Here is a 15,863-nt window from a genome sequence, read left to right on the forward strand (position 1 = left end):
ACCGCCAATAAGAGTAAATTGTCGCGGGAGTTTGATGTGTATCACATGATCATACATCAATTCCAGAGTAATGGGCCCAACACTGATCTTTGAAGCACTTCGCCGATTACCAAATATTCAACTGGGTCTACTTGGATGTTAGGTTTCTATCCACGAAATAGTCCCTGATGATTAGCTGAATATACGTAGGCACATTTAACTGGCTTAGGGAATTTTTAACATGCTGCCATCGTGCTGAGTTGAAAACATAACTCACATCAAGGATGATGGTAGCATAGTATTTTTTGATACCGCCCTTCCACCTTATATCTGCAATTGCTTCTTCTGCCAGATTAGGCACTGCATCGATAGCATCCACCGTTGGTCGATCATCTCGAAAGCCGCAATGCTTCCCTTGCAATTGGGAACAGCTTCTTGCATATAATGCGCTTTAACACTTTTCCCACTTTTTTTTCCACTGTATCGGGAAGATGCCATCTTCCAAACAGATATTAAAAGTAGAAATTAATCACTTGACTCACTTTCATCGCCGCCTTCAGGCCATCCAGCCCGAATGTCTTTTTAGCTCCTTTCTTTTCGCAAGCAATGCTTGCTTGTTCTCTGTTACACTTGGGATATCTTTCGGTCACAGGCTGTGGAAACAGAGTGGTCATTATCTTTTGCAATAAAACTGGGCACTTAATTTGCGGGGCCCTGCTTTCAACTTAATGATTACTGCTTTTTAGAGTCCCGCACGGGTTGATGCCAGTATCTTGGCAATTCTTTAAAGGAATTCCATTTACTTCCACGGATTATCTTTCGCAGCTCTCTCCAACTAGTTTCCTACAACACCTTTCTTTGTGCAGTTTCCTACTCATCATTTGCGCATTGGTAATTTCTTATTTCTTGCAGCCATTCGATACGCAGCTGCTAGATTTGGTCATTGCACAACCGTTTCAGTAATCTGCGGGCGTTATTTTTGCACCTTGGCGTAGAGCTATCACAGTTTGCGACCACATCTCCGACAATTTGCTTGTATTATCCTCTCGCTGTACCTGACGGTGTAGAACTCAACAGGTCCACCAATTCGCTATCCCTAAAAGCTGTCTGCCGTCCTGGCCTATGCCATGGTTCCATCTCAGGGAGGGTCTGCCCCGTCTTCTTTTTCTACCATAGATATTACCATTAGAGACTTTTCGGACTGGATCATCCTCATCCATACAGATTAAATGACCCGCCCATCGCAACCTATTGAGCCGCATTTTATCCACAATCTGACGGTGATGGTATCGCTCATAGATTGCGTCGTTATGTAGGCTACAGAATCGTCCATCCTCATGTAGGGGGCCAAAAATTCTTCGGAGGATTCTTCTCTCGAACGCGGCTAAGAGTTCGCAATTCTTCTTGTTAAGAGCCCAAATCTCCGCGGAATATATGAGGACTGGCAAGATCATTGTCTTGTACAGTAAGAGCTTTGGTGAAACATTTCAAGCGAAACAGTTTTCTCAGCTAAAATAAGCTCTGTTGGCTACCAATAATCGTCGTAGCTGTTATCGGTTGTGATTTTCGACCCTAGATAGGAGAAATTATCAACGGTATCAAAGTTGTGGCCTCCTATCTGTATTCTTCCCGTTTGACCATTGCGATTTGATGCTGTTGGCTAGTTGGTTTTCGGTGCTGACGTCGTCAGCATAGGCCCCTAGTTGGATGAACTAAAAGAGGATCGTACCCCTCGCATTTACCTCAGCATATGAATCACTTTTCCCAGGGCCAGGATAAAGAGAACGCATGATAGGGCATCCCTTTGTCTTAGACCGTTGTTGATGTCAAATGGTCTCGAGAGTGATTCTGCTGCTTTTATCTGGCCTCGCACATTGGTCAGGGTCAGCCTAGTCAGTCTTATCAATTTCGTCAGGATACCGAATTCTGTCATGGCCGTATACAGCTTTACCCTGGCTATGCTATCATAGACGGCTTTAAGATCGGTGAATAGATGGTGCATTTGGTGTCCATATTCCAACAGTTTTTTCATCGCTTGCCGCAGAGAGGAAATCTGATCTGTTGCTTATTTGCCTGGAGTGAAGCCTCTTTGGTATGGGCCAATGATGTTCTGGGCGTATGGGGCTATCCGGCCTAGCAAGATAGCGGAGTACATTTTATAGATGGTACTCAGCAACGTAATACCTCTATAATTGCTGTATTGCGTAATATCTCTCTTTTTATGTGCGGGACAGATAATGCGTCATTGTCAGTCATCAGGTATTGATTCGCTGCTCCACACCTTGAGCATAAGTTGATGAACCACTTGGTATAATTGGTCGCCTCCATATTTAACCGAATCGGCTGTAATGCCATCGACTCCTGACAACTTATGATTTCTAAGCCGGTGAATTGCACGGACAGTTTCTTCTACACTTGGTGGAGGCAGTATTTATCTGTCGTCTTGAGTTGGCGGGACCTCCAACTCGCCGATATTCTGGTTGTTCAGCAGTTCATCAAATACTCAACCCATCACTCCAATATGCCCATTTTGTCGGAAATCAGATTTCTCTCTTTGTCTCAGCAGGATGAGCATCGAGGTGTATAAGGCTTCATCCTGCTGACTTTTTGGTAAAACTTGCGCGCCTGGTGCGGTTGCTTCGTGCACTTTTCGAGTTCACAGACCTATTGGTTTTCCCAGGCTTCGTTTTTTCGTCTGTGAAATCGCTTCTCTCCTCGCCGCAGTTCGTGATAAGTTTCCGCTCGTACCCGCGTCCTTTGAAAATGCAATATTACTCGGTATGCGGCATTCTTCCGTTCCGTTGCTAGCTTACATTCATCGTCGAACCAATCGTTCCGACTTTTTTTGCACCTGGAGCTAAGTTTGTTGGTGGCCACCACTTTCTACTTCTTTCTTCCCCGCGGAACCGCCGCAAAGCATTTTTTCGTGAGGAGGACTGCGCTTCAAGCAAGCAAGCCTTCCATTCTTCGGGGCCTCCTTGCGCACTCCACTTTTCCAAGTTCCGCCTGAATCTGTTTGCCTCCGACTTTAGAATTTCCCCGGCTCCTCTCTGAGGACAGTGGAACATGACCTGTTCCCGGTTTTCAGGTGGTAACCATATTCAGGGCAAAAGGGAGAATTAATTGGTGAAGATACTTCCTGTAAACACCATATTCTGACTTCAATTGGGTCAGTTCTCAATACGGAGAATCAAAGTGTGGGTCCAGCGATCTCTCTGCGCAAGTAGCAAGCTACTTTTCCGGTGAGAGGTCTTTCTGCCTTTTCGTGTCCTGCGAGGATCTAAAAGAATCTTTCGCTCCCTCTCTACTACTCTTTCCAAGTTTACCGCCCTTGAGACGCTTGCTTTCTTCGAGACATTTTCTCGTCCCTGGCACTATTGTTCAGTACACGAATGGCTCTGATTATGTTTTTGATTGCCTGGTGCACATGAATTCAGACAATTAATTTCCCTCCATCAGGCATCAGGCAATACCCTGACGCACAGTTCTTTGCAGTGCAGCTAATTTATGGTGAACACCTTTTTGTCTCACCTTAACCCACCACACTATGGATGCATAAACGAACATCGTCCTAATGATAGTAGCGTATATCCACATGAGGCCTAGGTCCCCATGTCGAGGCAAAGGTCCGTCCGCACAGTCCATAAGCTGTGAGAGTTCGTTTCAACTTTACCTCTACATGTTTGTTCCAAAGAAGCCTTTAGCTAGAGTGACTCTCAGATATTTCACTTCTTCGGAGAGTTGAAGGGTTGTACCCTTCATTTCTTGGAGGCAAAGCCCATCCAGTTTTCTTCTTTTTTTGAATAATGCCATTGTGGTTTTATTTGGATTAACTGAAAGACCATGTCTGAGGCACCAACAGTCTATCAGATCAACGGTACGTTGTATATTTCTACACACTGTTCCAAGATCCCGATCAACAGCAAGCACAACCACGTCATCAGCATAAGCTTGAGCGTGCATTGGCAAATTTTGCAGTTCACTCTAAAGGAGTCTCGTTTCGAACACCTAATGAGCCTCTTATATTCACGCTGTGAGTTCCGGAAGTTTGATTAATTTTTTCGATATATCTAGGAAAAAGTGGAGCAGTTGGTCCAGTTCGAATACCAAGCTGATACCCTCCACGTTTGTAGATGTTTCCTTCTCGGCATTCATGAACTTTAAACTCCAGTTTCCGAAGTCCATGCCCGGGTTCTATTCACCCAACATGCGGATGATATCCTCTGCCTTCTTCGGGGGCGCGGTAACCAACATCCGACATGTTCTGTCCTGCGCAGCTCAGTGTTCAGGATGGGCCGACCGCCAGAACTCAAAGCCGGGATTACCTGCTGGAACCACTTTAAGGTAATCTCATCAGTGCACTCCAAATGGAGACGCCCATCGCGAAATCATTGGTTGTTAAATCTAGGCTTCATTCCAGGCTCCAGCATTTTTTCCTACAGGCATTCCCAGAGGATACTAAATCGTCCTTCTGACATTTTGCAGTCTTGGAGGAAATTCCCACGGCAGCAGTCAGAACTGAGGCTGCAGCTTGCGCATACGTCCTCTTACTTCCCGCCTTTGTGTCCGTATTCCTTCGGGAGGGACCAGCTTCATTGATATCTCTCTCTGATCACTTCCCGTCAGGCCGGTCCTAATCCCTGCGGGACGCGTGAATGTAAGTCCTGGTGTGGAGAACAATAAAGTGTTGGCCACAGTAGATATGTTGGTGTTACGTTTCTTGCGCGCATTACTGCTGACAGAAGAGTCTGTTGAGCCCAGTGTGGATCTCACCGGGGTTAACAGTTTATCCACACCTTTCCCCGAAGATCCCGCTTCCTTGCGTTCGATTTCCCTGGACATTACCGCACCTTATGGTAAAGCCATGTCCATGTCCTCATTCCCAAGGCGCTTCTTCTTCTTTCTTAGTGGCTTCTTCTGTCGCCGGCTTGGGGCGTTGTCAGGTACCACTACTGTAAACTACTACAGGCTCCCCCACCACGACAAGGTGGTGTCCTAGGGGAGCTCGGGTAGGTTACTCATATATCTGCTGTCCGATCAGCAAAATATCTCTCCCACAATGGTGATCACTCTCGAGGCCGATGTCAGCGCCTTTCTTGTTACGCACATCCAGAAGACAACTCGTAAATCTACTGCTGATCGATCTGATTGCTCGTACGGCGTTGGTCAGTTGAAAACCAACTGAGATTATGGCAGGCTCTGTGGTGGAACAATGTGCCACAAGTGATGAGGCGGTAAAAGTTCTAGAAATCCTCGAATCTCCAATCATTACCATTGCGACCGTCAAGACCGTGTTTTCCCATCACCTGTCCGAGCAGTTGTTGTCAGATCCCACCTTGGATTTCAAATCACCTATCACGATCACAATGTCATTTTTAAGGAGCCTCCAATGAACGGCGTGCAGTTGCTCGTAGAAAGTACACTTCTCCACTAAATCGGAACTCTGCGTTGGTATGTAGCATTGTACAACTGCGATACTCCTTAATCTGGAATCTTAAAGTTAGAAGTTTTGTCAGGAACCGGCTCCCAGATCAAGTGACCGCGTATTTTGGTAGCCATTAGAAGAAACTCGACATCGGATTCACAATTACACGACTTGCAACTATTCTAAGGAACATTTCAAAAACACAATTAAGATTTCGCTACGAAATAACCTATTTATTAACATTATAAAAAGAAATTGGCACATTTTGTCATTTAGGCCTGAACCTTGCTTCAAATTCTCTTATCATAAGTTCATGATACTGTATATTTGTAAATGCTACATAGTATTCTGTACCACAGTTCTCTTTACTCAAGCTAGTACTGACAAGGCCCCAGAGGAAATAAGTTGGAATACCTTGAATATCCTTTGGCACCAAAAACCCACCGCCACTATCACCTTGGCACGGAGCTCCATCGCCATCAGGAGAACCGACACAGAACTTCTCACCGTTTATGAATGATTCATATTTGGTCGATACTTTTTTAATGCATTCCGTTCTATCTATCACTGGCAAAGTGATAGCTCTTAGATCGTCACTGAAGGTACCATTGGCTGAAACTCGACCCCAGCCTGCAATTTTGCCACTCGTCTCGGGTCTAAGATCCTTTTGTGCATAGTTCTGCCATTCAAGGCAAGCTGGCTTGATGTGAGATTGATATCTTATGAATTTGTTTAGGACCAAAACTGCAATATCATTATGATAGAACGCATTTTCTCCAAGGTACCTGGAAAGAAAGTAAGAATGAATGACTAGAATGCAAGGTCACTATTAGATATTTACCCAATTGGTATATGAATTTCTGAAATGTTAAACTCTTGCGTCTCTAACTTCTCCCTGGCATAATAATCTCTATAAATTTTCCCTACCATAACTAGGTATTTCGTCGGATCAACCCTTTTTGACCAGAAACAGTGAGCGGCTGAAATGAAATAATAAATGTCCGAGAAATTCGCAACTTTTGGCCTTTAATTCACTTACCTGAAATTACTAATTTGGCACTTATTATGGTACCGCCACAAATATGCTTGATGCCGTCATTCCCTCGTTGATATATAGCTGCGTGCCATGGGACTTTAGTAATGTCCACAGGATCTGCATTGCTAGCAAAAGGTTTCACCTCTACTACCTCTTGGCCACATATCGGCACACAACTGTGTGGATGGTAATCCCATTCTCCGTGGGTACCACAGACAAGAGTGTCGAACACTGTTCGGTCAGGTTTTTTGTACCCTATTGCACATGTAACAGTGGCTATGGTGCCAGAACGAATCGGACCATTACAAGGAACTGTGGTCCTATTAAATGAACAATGAACGTCGAATGTAATGCCTTGGATTGCGCCATTCTGGCATGTTTCTGTTAGAGGAGCAAAAATGTTAATTATGGCAGCAATAATAATACATATTAGAGTGATTGGACTGCGTCCTGAAAGTCATTGTGTCCCCTTTGATGAGTATAGTGTGTCTATCATAACCATAGTGTACCGATAATTCCTATAACCGAGAGACATTTTAGCAAGTCTCGTACTTCTAGGTGTTTTAGCCTTGCGCTTGAGGGGTGGAGATTGAACTTTTCTCCACGCAGGATCCGCAGGAAATGTCTACCTTCCCCTTCAGCCTCCAATGATTTGTGAGTTCTCTCCGTTCCAGGGTGGCATGACCATGATTCAACAGAAGAGTCCTAGTACACAGAATGACATTCCTGCTCCTTTCCTGGCTAGTCCACCTGCCACCTGAAAGAGAGCATCTGTCCCATTTGACACTATCATGGTTCCTACCTCCTAAATAAAAGCCTGGGTATTACACGCTGATTTAACACCTACTACAAAATCCTGCTTTCATCCCCCCATTGGTATTCACTGGACAATGCAAAGCAGCAGACGATAGAGAGTGAATGCCGAGTTCGCTATACCATAAAACAGAGATGAGCTGACTGTTCGTCCAGGCTGAGAGCTGTACGACCTGTTAACGGTGTTATATTGTCTTAGAAATCAAAATTGAGCCCCCAAAAATACAACCACTGCGGTCACGGGGAACTTGGAACTACGAGAGCTTCCTGTTCAGGACTTCAGGTGCTCTTATTGAACAGGTCGAATACTAGGAGATAGATGTCCTGGCGAAAATTATTAGACAGGGTGGTATTTGACTCTCAAAGGTATATTGCCTTCGAAGCTGGAAGAAAAGCCTGGAACACGAGAACTTGAGATAAATTTTGCCGTCCACAAAAATTATGCCTCCAATATCACCAACTTCAGACGAATCAATGAAAAAATTGGTGAACATTAAATTTTCCAACGTTTGGCCAATAAACCGGCGACAAGGACGGCTCAGTAAGGGACGAATTCTACAGTCGCGAAAATTGGAAAAGCGATGCTACTTCGAGGAACTACCGGGGGCCATAGTCTCCATGAAACAACTAACTATAATGGATTATAACGGACATTGGCCTCACCGGATGGGGCAAACTTCAACCAGATTTCTCATTAAGAAACGAGCTCTCTCTGACGTAAGCTCGCACCGTGGAGCAAATTGCGACAACGACCACTAACCAGTCCAAACAAGATTTTGACCCCGGATAACAGACAATGGAACAACAGTTTGCTCTGCGATCCGTTTGGCGCTCACGGTGCTTTCAGTGGGAAGGACGGTTGCTTGTACTTTTCACGGATCTTCTATTGCTCTCTATGTGCGCGTGTTGGAGCAAATGTGATGCAAGAGTTCTTCCCGCTCCGTCAGCCCATTTTTCCCGTCTTTGCTGACTTTTTCCTGAAGTAATGTTGCGGACCGCGTGGGATTTACAATTACCGCCTACTTCCTGGTTTTTTCTTCGCCTTCCACAAAAAAAATTCTCTGTTCTATATCTAAGGTCACCCGCCCCCGATTTCCTCTATGCCTTCTTCCAGCATAGCAACACTGCATGGCACTGTAGTTGGTGTCCCCGTCCCGAATGCCGCATCAGTTCGCTAGTCATCCTCTTTATTTGACTGTGTGCATCACGGTGTCTCGTCGGGTATTTCAGCCCTTGTTGCCTCCTTCGCTAGGCAACCGCCCCTGCTATCTCCTCAGTTTTCAATTTTTTTCCTCGGGAATTGTACCAGCATCAGGAACGGGTGTAAAGCCTCCAGTGGCTCCAGTTCCCTCAGGCTCGACCTATCTCGGAACTCACGGAAGGATCAGCGCTCACTCGGGACAACGCGTTCCTGAGGGACTGCCCCTGATACCCCCCAATACGCCACTCCCCGAATTGTAAACGACCCCTTAAGGATTGCTGACGCCTGCGTGGAGCTGCCAAATCTCCCATCAGGTGCGTCCCCTCGTGTATATAAGGTAGCGCTCAGTGGATGCGTTATGGGCATGAACATGTACGCATCAGGAGATCTGCGTGTATGGGGTTGCTTATGCGCAGGCCAGATAGGTGGGGAGCAAACGCCCACTCGTGGCTACAAATTGGCAATAGCAAGGACACTCAAATCAAAGTTTATTAACGGTGCAGGGCTTCGGAAACGTAGTTCCGGCTGTTTTTGGGAGTGTGCAAGCCGACTCCCGGCCGCCGATATCCAGGGCCTCAGTAGTGGGAAATGTGGCTACTTTTGCATCTAATACTACAAGAGATCTCAGTAAAGTGGAAATGAGATCCACACCGGATCCTTTTCGCAAGAGCTCAAAACTTAAGGTCACCATCGGGGGCAACATTACTCCTAGGCAGGATTCGCCGCAGGGCTTGGAAAGGTACTTAGTTAGTCCCCGAATCGACATGTTGTAAAAGACGAGCGTAGAAGTTAGCAAACTGAAACAGCGTTTTTTTTCACTGGGAAAACGCATAAATGAACTCTGTGAGTTCATCAAGGAGAGGCAAAATATCCATCAAAATATCACGGCTCTGATACGGAGCATTAAGTTGTCCTATATTAAGGCGGTGAAAGAGAAAAACGGCCAAGCGTCATGTGACAAAGTCACCCGGGAGACACAGGCGACGCCTCCTCAACATAAGGTGATAATGCGGGCAAATGGAGTAAGGACGAAATAAGTGAACCCCTTGGTGCCCAATAAGCGGCCAAGAAGCAAAAAAAGCTGAGTCGACGAAGTACCGGGTAGCTCTTCGATTACGACAATTTTGGCGAGAGGGGAAGAGTTTAAATGTACAAAGGCGGGTGGTAAGAATCAGATTCATCCGGAAATAATCATTATTTATAAAAAGGGGAATGTTCAGGAATTGATAGACCTCAGCGGCAGTGTGAGGCATATCAGGCGTACGCAGAAGGTGGATCTGATTCTGGAGCTTAACAAATCCAGCGAGACGACAGCAGATAGTTTTCGCAGTCAGGTGGAAAAGTCGCTAGGTGAGCAAACAGTAGTGAAAGCTCCAAAGCAACAATAGTAATCAATTGCAACGACCTGGACGAAGTCACATCACGAGAGGATATCTGTGCTGAGCTAAGGGAACAATTCAACATTAGCGGAATAGAAGAAAGCGTCGATAAAAAGGATGAAGGAGGCGTGTGGGGGGATACAGACGGCTATTAATAGCTTGCCGGTTGAATCAAGGATTAAACTGATTACCGCGGACAAGGTAAGAATAGGTTAAGTCGTGTCCCGACTTACGGAGCAAGTATCTCTCAAGAGATGTTTCAGATGCCTCCATTTCGGTCACTTTGCAGCAGCCTGCATTAGTGAGCACGATAGGTGGAGAAGGTATAAAAAGTGCGGAGATGAGGGCCATCTTATCAAAGACTGCGCTGGAGATCCACGATGCATGTTGTGCTAAAGGAAAAAGAGAGTGGACAAGTGGCACCTTGCAGGTGGTGGCAACTGCCGGCATATAGGGCTAAATGAGGTTGATACAAATCAGCGTCAACCATTGCGAGGCAGCTCAAGACTTGCTCTCTCGCACACTATTTTTAGAGTCGAATCAAAAAGTGGCGTGAATCTTACCAAGATTGAGGTCATGCTACGTGAGTGAAAGATTTATCTGGAAACATGACGATATGACCATGCGGACGGCAAGCCATTCAAGAAACGATGGCCCGGGAGCTGACTTTGTACGGTCAACGGCGTTCATATCTACAACTGTTATACTCCTAGTGCAACATTAACATAATATGAGGGGATGCTGCCCGGCTTGGTGTTGGACGCTAGAGAATTCAGCCCCAACATTATTGGCGATGGCGATGAGTGAGTCTTAGACTGGGGGAGTCGAGTGATGTACACCATACTGCTTCAAATCTTCGTGGAGCTGGACATAGTACTAATCAATATTAGGTGCGTGTCCACCTTCTGAGGCAGAGGGCTAGGATAATCGTCGCGCTAACTTACCTCAGTATCTCGTTGGCGAGAGGAGTATTCTGGCGGATGAGTGAATACTACACCCACAGTGATCACCAGGTCCGAGGAGACGACAGTCGAGCAAGCAACAGGAGCAGAAAAACCAGCATAGTTGGGTGGTTCACTGGAGCTATCAAGAAAGATATTCCTGGCGACTTTTGAAGGAAATCACGACCCGAAAGAAACTGCGCTGGAAAAGTGAACCAGCTATGTTAATGTGTAACTGAGGCATGTGACTATACAATGCCGTGATGGAAGTTCCATCACAGCATAAAACCATGCTATTAAAAGCATTGTGTCTGCAAGCGAGGATGCTTTATCAAAGGACAAAAGGGAAGCTGAACATCGGCAGACGGCGCAAGATAACCGCGGTCTTCGAAGTAGCCTTACGAAGATTATACGGAAAAAGCATGGTGGAATTAGTGTTTCCCACACAGTGAAAAAGACAGTGGTTTGTTCGGCTATCGAAGCTCCAAAAACCACCTGGCGCACCCTCTAATTGTCGTCCTATCCTCCTTTTATGGGGAAGATGTTGGCGTGGGTGATATGAAACAGGCTGCTTCCATTCGTCGAGCTAGCGGGTGGTCTATCGGAGCGGCAGTATAGGTTTCGCAGAGCACGGACCACTATCGATCCAACAGCAACAATCGTGAACCTGGCTTGGCAGGGGTCGGCCGCTAGTAAGTGCTGCGCGGTGGTGACGCTGTCAGGAATACCTTCAACTCGGCCAACTGGAGTTGAATTAAGGGCACCTTGGCTAAACTGAGTGTCCCTGGCTACTTAACTTGGATAATCGAGAGGTAATTCTCGGGAAGACTACTTTGGTGCAAGACGGATGATGCGCCGAAGGAATATTCTCTGACTGACAGTAGGTGTTCCTTAAGACTGCGTATTGCGGCCCCTGCTGTGGAAGGAAATGCCGACATCGCTTTGGATTGGATGAGTCCCCAGACTGTCCAGAATGTGCCACAACACCCGAGGACCCGGAGCGTATTATGTTCCATTGTCCGAGTTACGCGATTGAAAGAGGGAGGTTAAACTGCAACCTGGCACGCCAGCGCACTCATAAAAAAAACATCGCTTAAGACCCCCGAGCCGGATTTGATAGAGTCAGAACCCATTTACCGGATCAATGCAAAACAAATCGATCATGCGAGGGGTGTTAGCTTATGACTGCGTACAGGGGAATGCGGATGGGAATTTGAAAGTAGGGAAAGCAGCTGATTGACACAAGTAAGGTCGCTAAAGCAATCGAAGAGCAGAAAATATCAAAATGATGCGCAAACGGGTAAGATAGGCATGATCATGCCAATCATGCTACAGAAGCAGAAGAAAAGGCTTGTACCGGGGCTTGTTGAGATTTACTGGAGCTGTATGTCTTTCGAGTATGTATCACAGTCTTAGAGACACGCAAACGTGGTTTTCGTGGTTTTCATACGGAAAGCCGGCAGGTGCAGACATGAGTCCGCGAAGGACTTTCGACAATGAGCCTCATCTCTTTCGAGCTAAGAACCTAGAGCACGTCCTGGACATCGACTTAAGAACGATTATGGCGCGAATGCTTTTCTCGAAGTCCCAGCACACCTTCTTCATAGGCAAATCTACAGAAACCGCTCTCCACGAAGTAATTGGCACGGTTAAGCTGTCACTGCAGTACAAGCGGTATACTCTTGTCTTCCGGGATATAAAGGGAGCATTCAACAACGTTAGTACCAATGTTATCAAGGAAGCCTTGACCAGTATTGGATTAGAGGGGTACCTTACATATTTTGGGAACTAGGATACTCCAGTCGGATCTGGAAGGTAGCCACTTGACCAGAACTGTCAGCAGAGTGCCACCATCTCTCAGGTGCTCTGGTTCATAGTGATGAGCGAAATTTTTTGCATATTGGACAGGAGTGGAATGATGGTGGTGACATATGCTGACAACTTCGTGATATTGGCGTCAGAGATTTTTCTATCCCATCTGAGTGGTATCACGAAAGGAACGTTGGGAAAGTTAGTAAAAATCCGACGAAAACGGCACTGATGCTATTTACCATCAAGATAAGGATACCCAAATTCCACCTCCCGCGACTAAATAAACAAAGATTTGTTTATTCCCTGTAAAGTATCTGGGTGTAATCGGAGATCCGAAACTAAATTGGAGATTGAACATACAATTGCAGGTTAAGAAAGCTTGTATGGCCATTTAATGGGGTTCCCGGGTGTCCTGGATGTACACAGCCGTAGTAGGTCCCACCCTATTATATTTTGGCAGGTACTGAGCAAAAAGTACAATAGAGCCAGCTTAATGTGGTTCAAAGAAAGTGGTTGCGATTTGCGTATGCAGGTGCTACTGGCACTCAACAGTCCTGCCCGGCAGATGTTCTCAATGTACTCCTGCACCTGCTCCTTCTATATCTCTATGTTAATTACGCTGCAGCGTGCAGTGCTGCCAGATTACGTGTGTCCGGATGCTAGACAACAAAGGCCTACGACCATAGCACCATCCGAGACGAAGTACCCCGGGAAGTCTGAGCATTCCCACAGGGTACGTTACACCCACGCCGCACTTTATAAGAAACTTTTCTGTGGACTTTACAACCAGGGCAGAGTGGGGCAATGCTGAAAAGCGCTGAATAATTCGGACAGCATGCTCAGGGTTATCCTCCTTTGGGTTTCCGGTCATAGGAAGTGCTCTTCTACCAGACGCGTTCAAATGCATACAAAATTACGGTGTTTTGTACGGAGCACTGGCCTATAGGGAACTATGCCGGCAGACTCGACATATCCTACGATTCCCATTGTCGAAGCTGCGGAGAACAGGGAGAAATCATCAGGCACTTCCTCTGTGATTACCCAGGTCTGGCTAGAGCCAGGCTACGGATGCTGGGCAAACCACTCTTTCTGGGTCTAAGACAAATCTCTACTTGGAATGGTGGTGGCGCTTTTCTTGGTGAATGTTATGTGTTGGCTCTAAAGATCTGAGCCTTGAACCTTTTATTGTCTTTCAATTGGCATCGTATTACCGAACAAAATGTAGACACACTCATCATGAGGGGGAACACCTGGGTTGTATCGCACTTTTATCATAAATAGAATTTGCAAATATACTCACTTGAGCATTCTGGGGGAGCATATGTCCATGAGCCTCTCCAGCATAAATTGCTATCCGCACCGAATAGAGTGTAACCAGTTTTGCATTTGTATGTTATGCTGGATAGGTCATTTGCAAAATCTCCATTTTGAAGGCTAAGTGATGGATCGTAATCGGGTGAGATGATCATATTCGGTCCAACTGTCACTTCACACGAATTTCTGTCTCTTACCGATGGCGCCCTAAAAATGTATTTATGTATTTCTGCTATGATTTGAATGAGTTGTCAGTAAAATTTGATTCTTTTCCCCCCGAAGACTTTTTCAACCGATAGATCTTGTGAAGAACTTACCTTGTTGTTGTTGATGTTGTTGTATCCGAAGGTAATGGTAGTCTGGGATTTATATCAATTCTATCCTCACATATTTCCTTCGCCTCATCAGATCCATCGTGGCATTCCTTGATCCCATTGCATTTGGCACTTCCACTAACGCAGGCTCCGTATCCGCACTTGAAAGAAAATGACGGACAATCGACAGTTGCGCATATTTTCAGAGTCTCATCAGATGCATCTGGACAATTTTTTCGACCGTCACAAAGTTCATCTGACGATATACAGTCTCCGGAATCGCATTGGAAGAAATTTTCATTGCTGATATTTAAAACAGATAAATATAAATTTGTATACTAAGCCTCACTGCTCTGGATCCTAACATGCTAACAAGAACGAACTGTCAGAACTTGAATGGAAATTATGAAGAAATTCGGCTCTTATTTTCATGTTTAGACCCATTGCAGTTTAATCAGTGGAGTTGTGAGATATTTACGAACAATTCCCGCTTAAGCCGCCACTCTTAGTACCACAAAGCACTTCAGATTCGTCAGAATTATCAATACAATCTTTTACTCCATTGCATTTTGCCTTGCCAGATACGCAAGCTCCGTAAGCACATTTGAACGCATAGTCTGGACAATAGGTTTCTAGACAAAATTCAACACTTTCATCGCTTTGATCTCCACAGTTTACAACTCCGTCACATTTTTCATCAGATGGAATACATCTTCCATTTTTGCATCGCCATTCCAAAGAGCTACACCCGCTACGTTGCGCGAAGGTTCCTAGGATAAAATCGAATAGTCAAAAACTCAAAATTTCCATAAGGCTTGATTCACGTTTTAGGATTTCTCAGTCTTTTGTTTTGGATCGGAATACCTACTGATTGTATCGCCTGGTGCATAAAGTAAGCCGCGGACTAGTTTTGAATAAGCTGCAGATAGTTTGGTGTTTGCTGATATATTTTGAGCCCAATTTTAATCAATTTGTTGTTTGTTTTAATGATGGAACATGTGGGACACTCTGGTAAAAAAGCACACTCGATGATACGACGCAGCTAGGCTAGATCACTAGCACAGAACGATCTCAACTTGATCTTGGTATTGACATAACTGCATTTCCAGATTTTAGACAAGGCAGCGAAAGCAGACATACTGCTCTTAATGGGTCTGGCAACATCCAGTACGCTACCACGGTCGGAACTTCCTAGATATACAAATTGATTAACGCCTTCGATGCTCTGTCCAATAATTCAGATAGGGAGAGTGCGCTGACCCTTCAGACTGAGCACCTTAGTTTTGTTGGTGTTTATCTTCAATCCAACTCTACTTGCCTCTCTTTCTAAATCTAGAGCCATTTGGTCAAGGTCCATGATCCGCTGAGAGAACAAACAGATGTCATCAGCGTAGTCGAGGTGTTTAAGGAAAGCTGTCATGTCCATTGAATTCCTCCACGTCGTTCAGACAAGGCAACATGAAGAACATTACCGAAAACAAGAAGAAATAATATCGTGACAGGATGCAACCCTGGCGGACTCCGCTTTTGCCCTTAAAATCACTCGTGATTTTACCTCGGTGCAGCATGTGACATCAAATGTCGATCTGATAATAGCTTTTAGTGTCTCGGGGATGTCCCTCCTGCGTAGAGCATTCCAGATACACTCC

General features: G+C 45.5%; 1 protein-coding gene across 1 annotated transcript in view; it reads right to left on the reverse strand.

Moving 5' to 3' along the window:
* Positions 1 to 15,863, reverse strand: part of LOC119659009 — a 46,268-nt gene that overhangs the window by 24,904 nt on the left and 5,501 nt on the right. The window contains exons 2-7 of the mRNA XM_038066894.1: positions 14,693 to 14,984; positions 14,218 to 14,517; positions 13,887 to 14,107; positions 6,444 to 6,821; positions 6,246 to 6,384; positions 5,678 to 6,189 (exon numbers count right to left, since the gene is read on the reverse strand). Of these exons, the coding sequence (XP_037922822.1) occupies positions 5,678 to 6,189; positions 6,246 to 6,384; positions 6,444 to 6,821; positions 13,887 to 14,107; positions 14,218 to 14,517; positions 14,693 to 14,984 (1,842 nt within the window). The remainder of the gene's footprint in view (positions 1 to 5,677; positions 6,190 to 6,245; positions 6,385 to 6,443; positions 6,822 to 13,886; positions 14,108 to 14,217; positions 14,518 to 14,692; positions 14,985 to 15,863) is intronic.

This window comes from Hermetia illucens, chromosome 6, assembly GCF_905115235.1.
Source record: "Hermetia illucens chromosome 6, iHerIll2.2.curated.20191125, whole genome shotgun sequence".
NCBI lineage: Eukaryota > Metazoa > Arthropoda > Insecta > Diptera > Stratiomyidae > Hermetia > Hermetia illucens.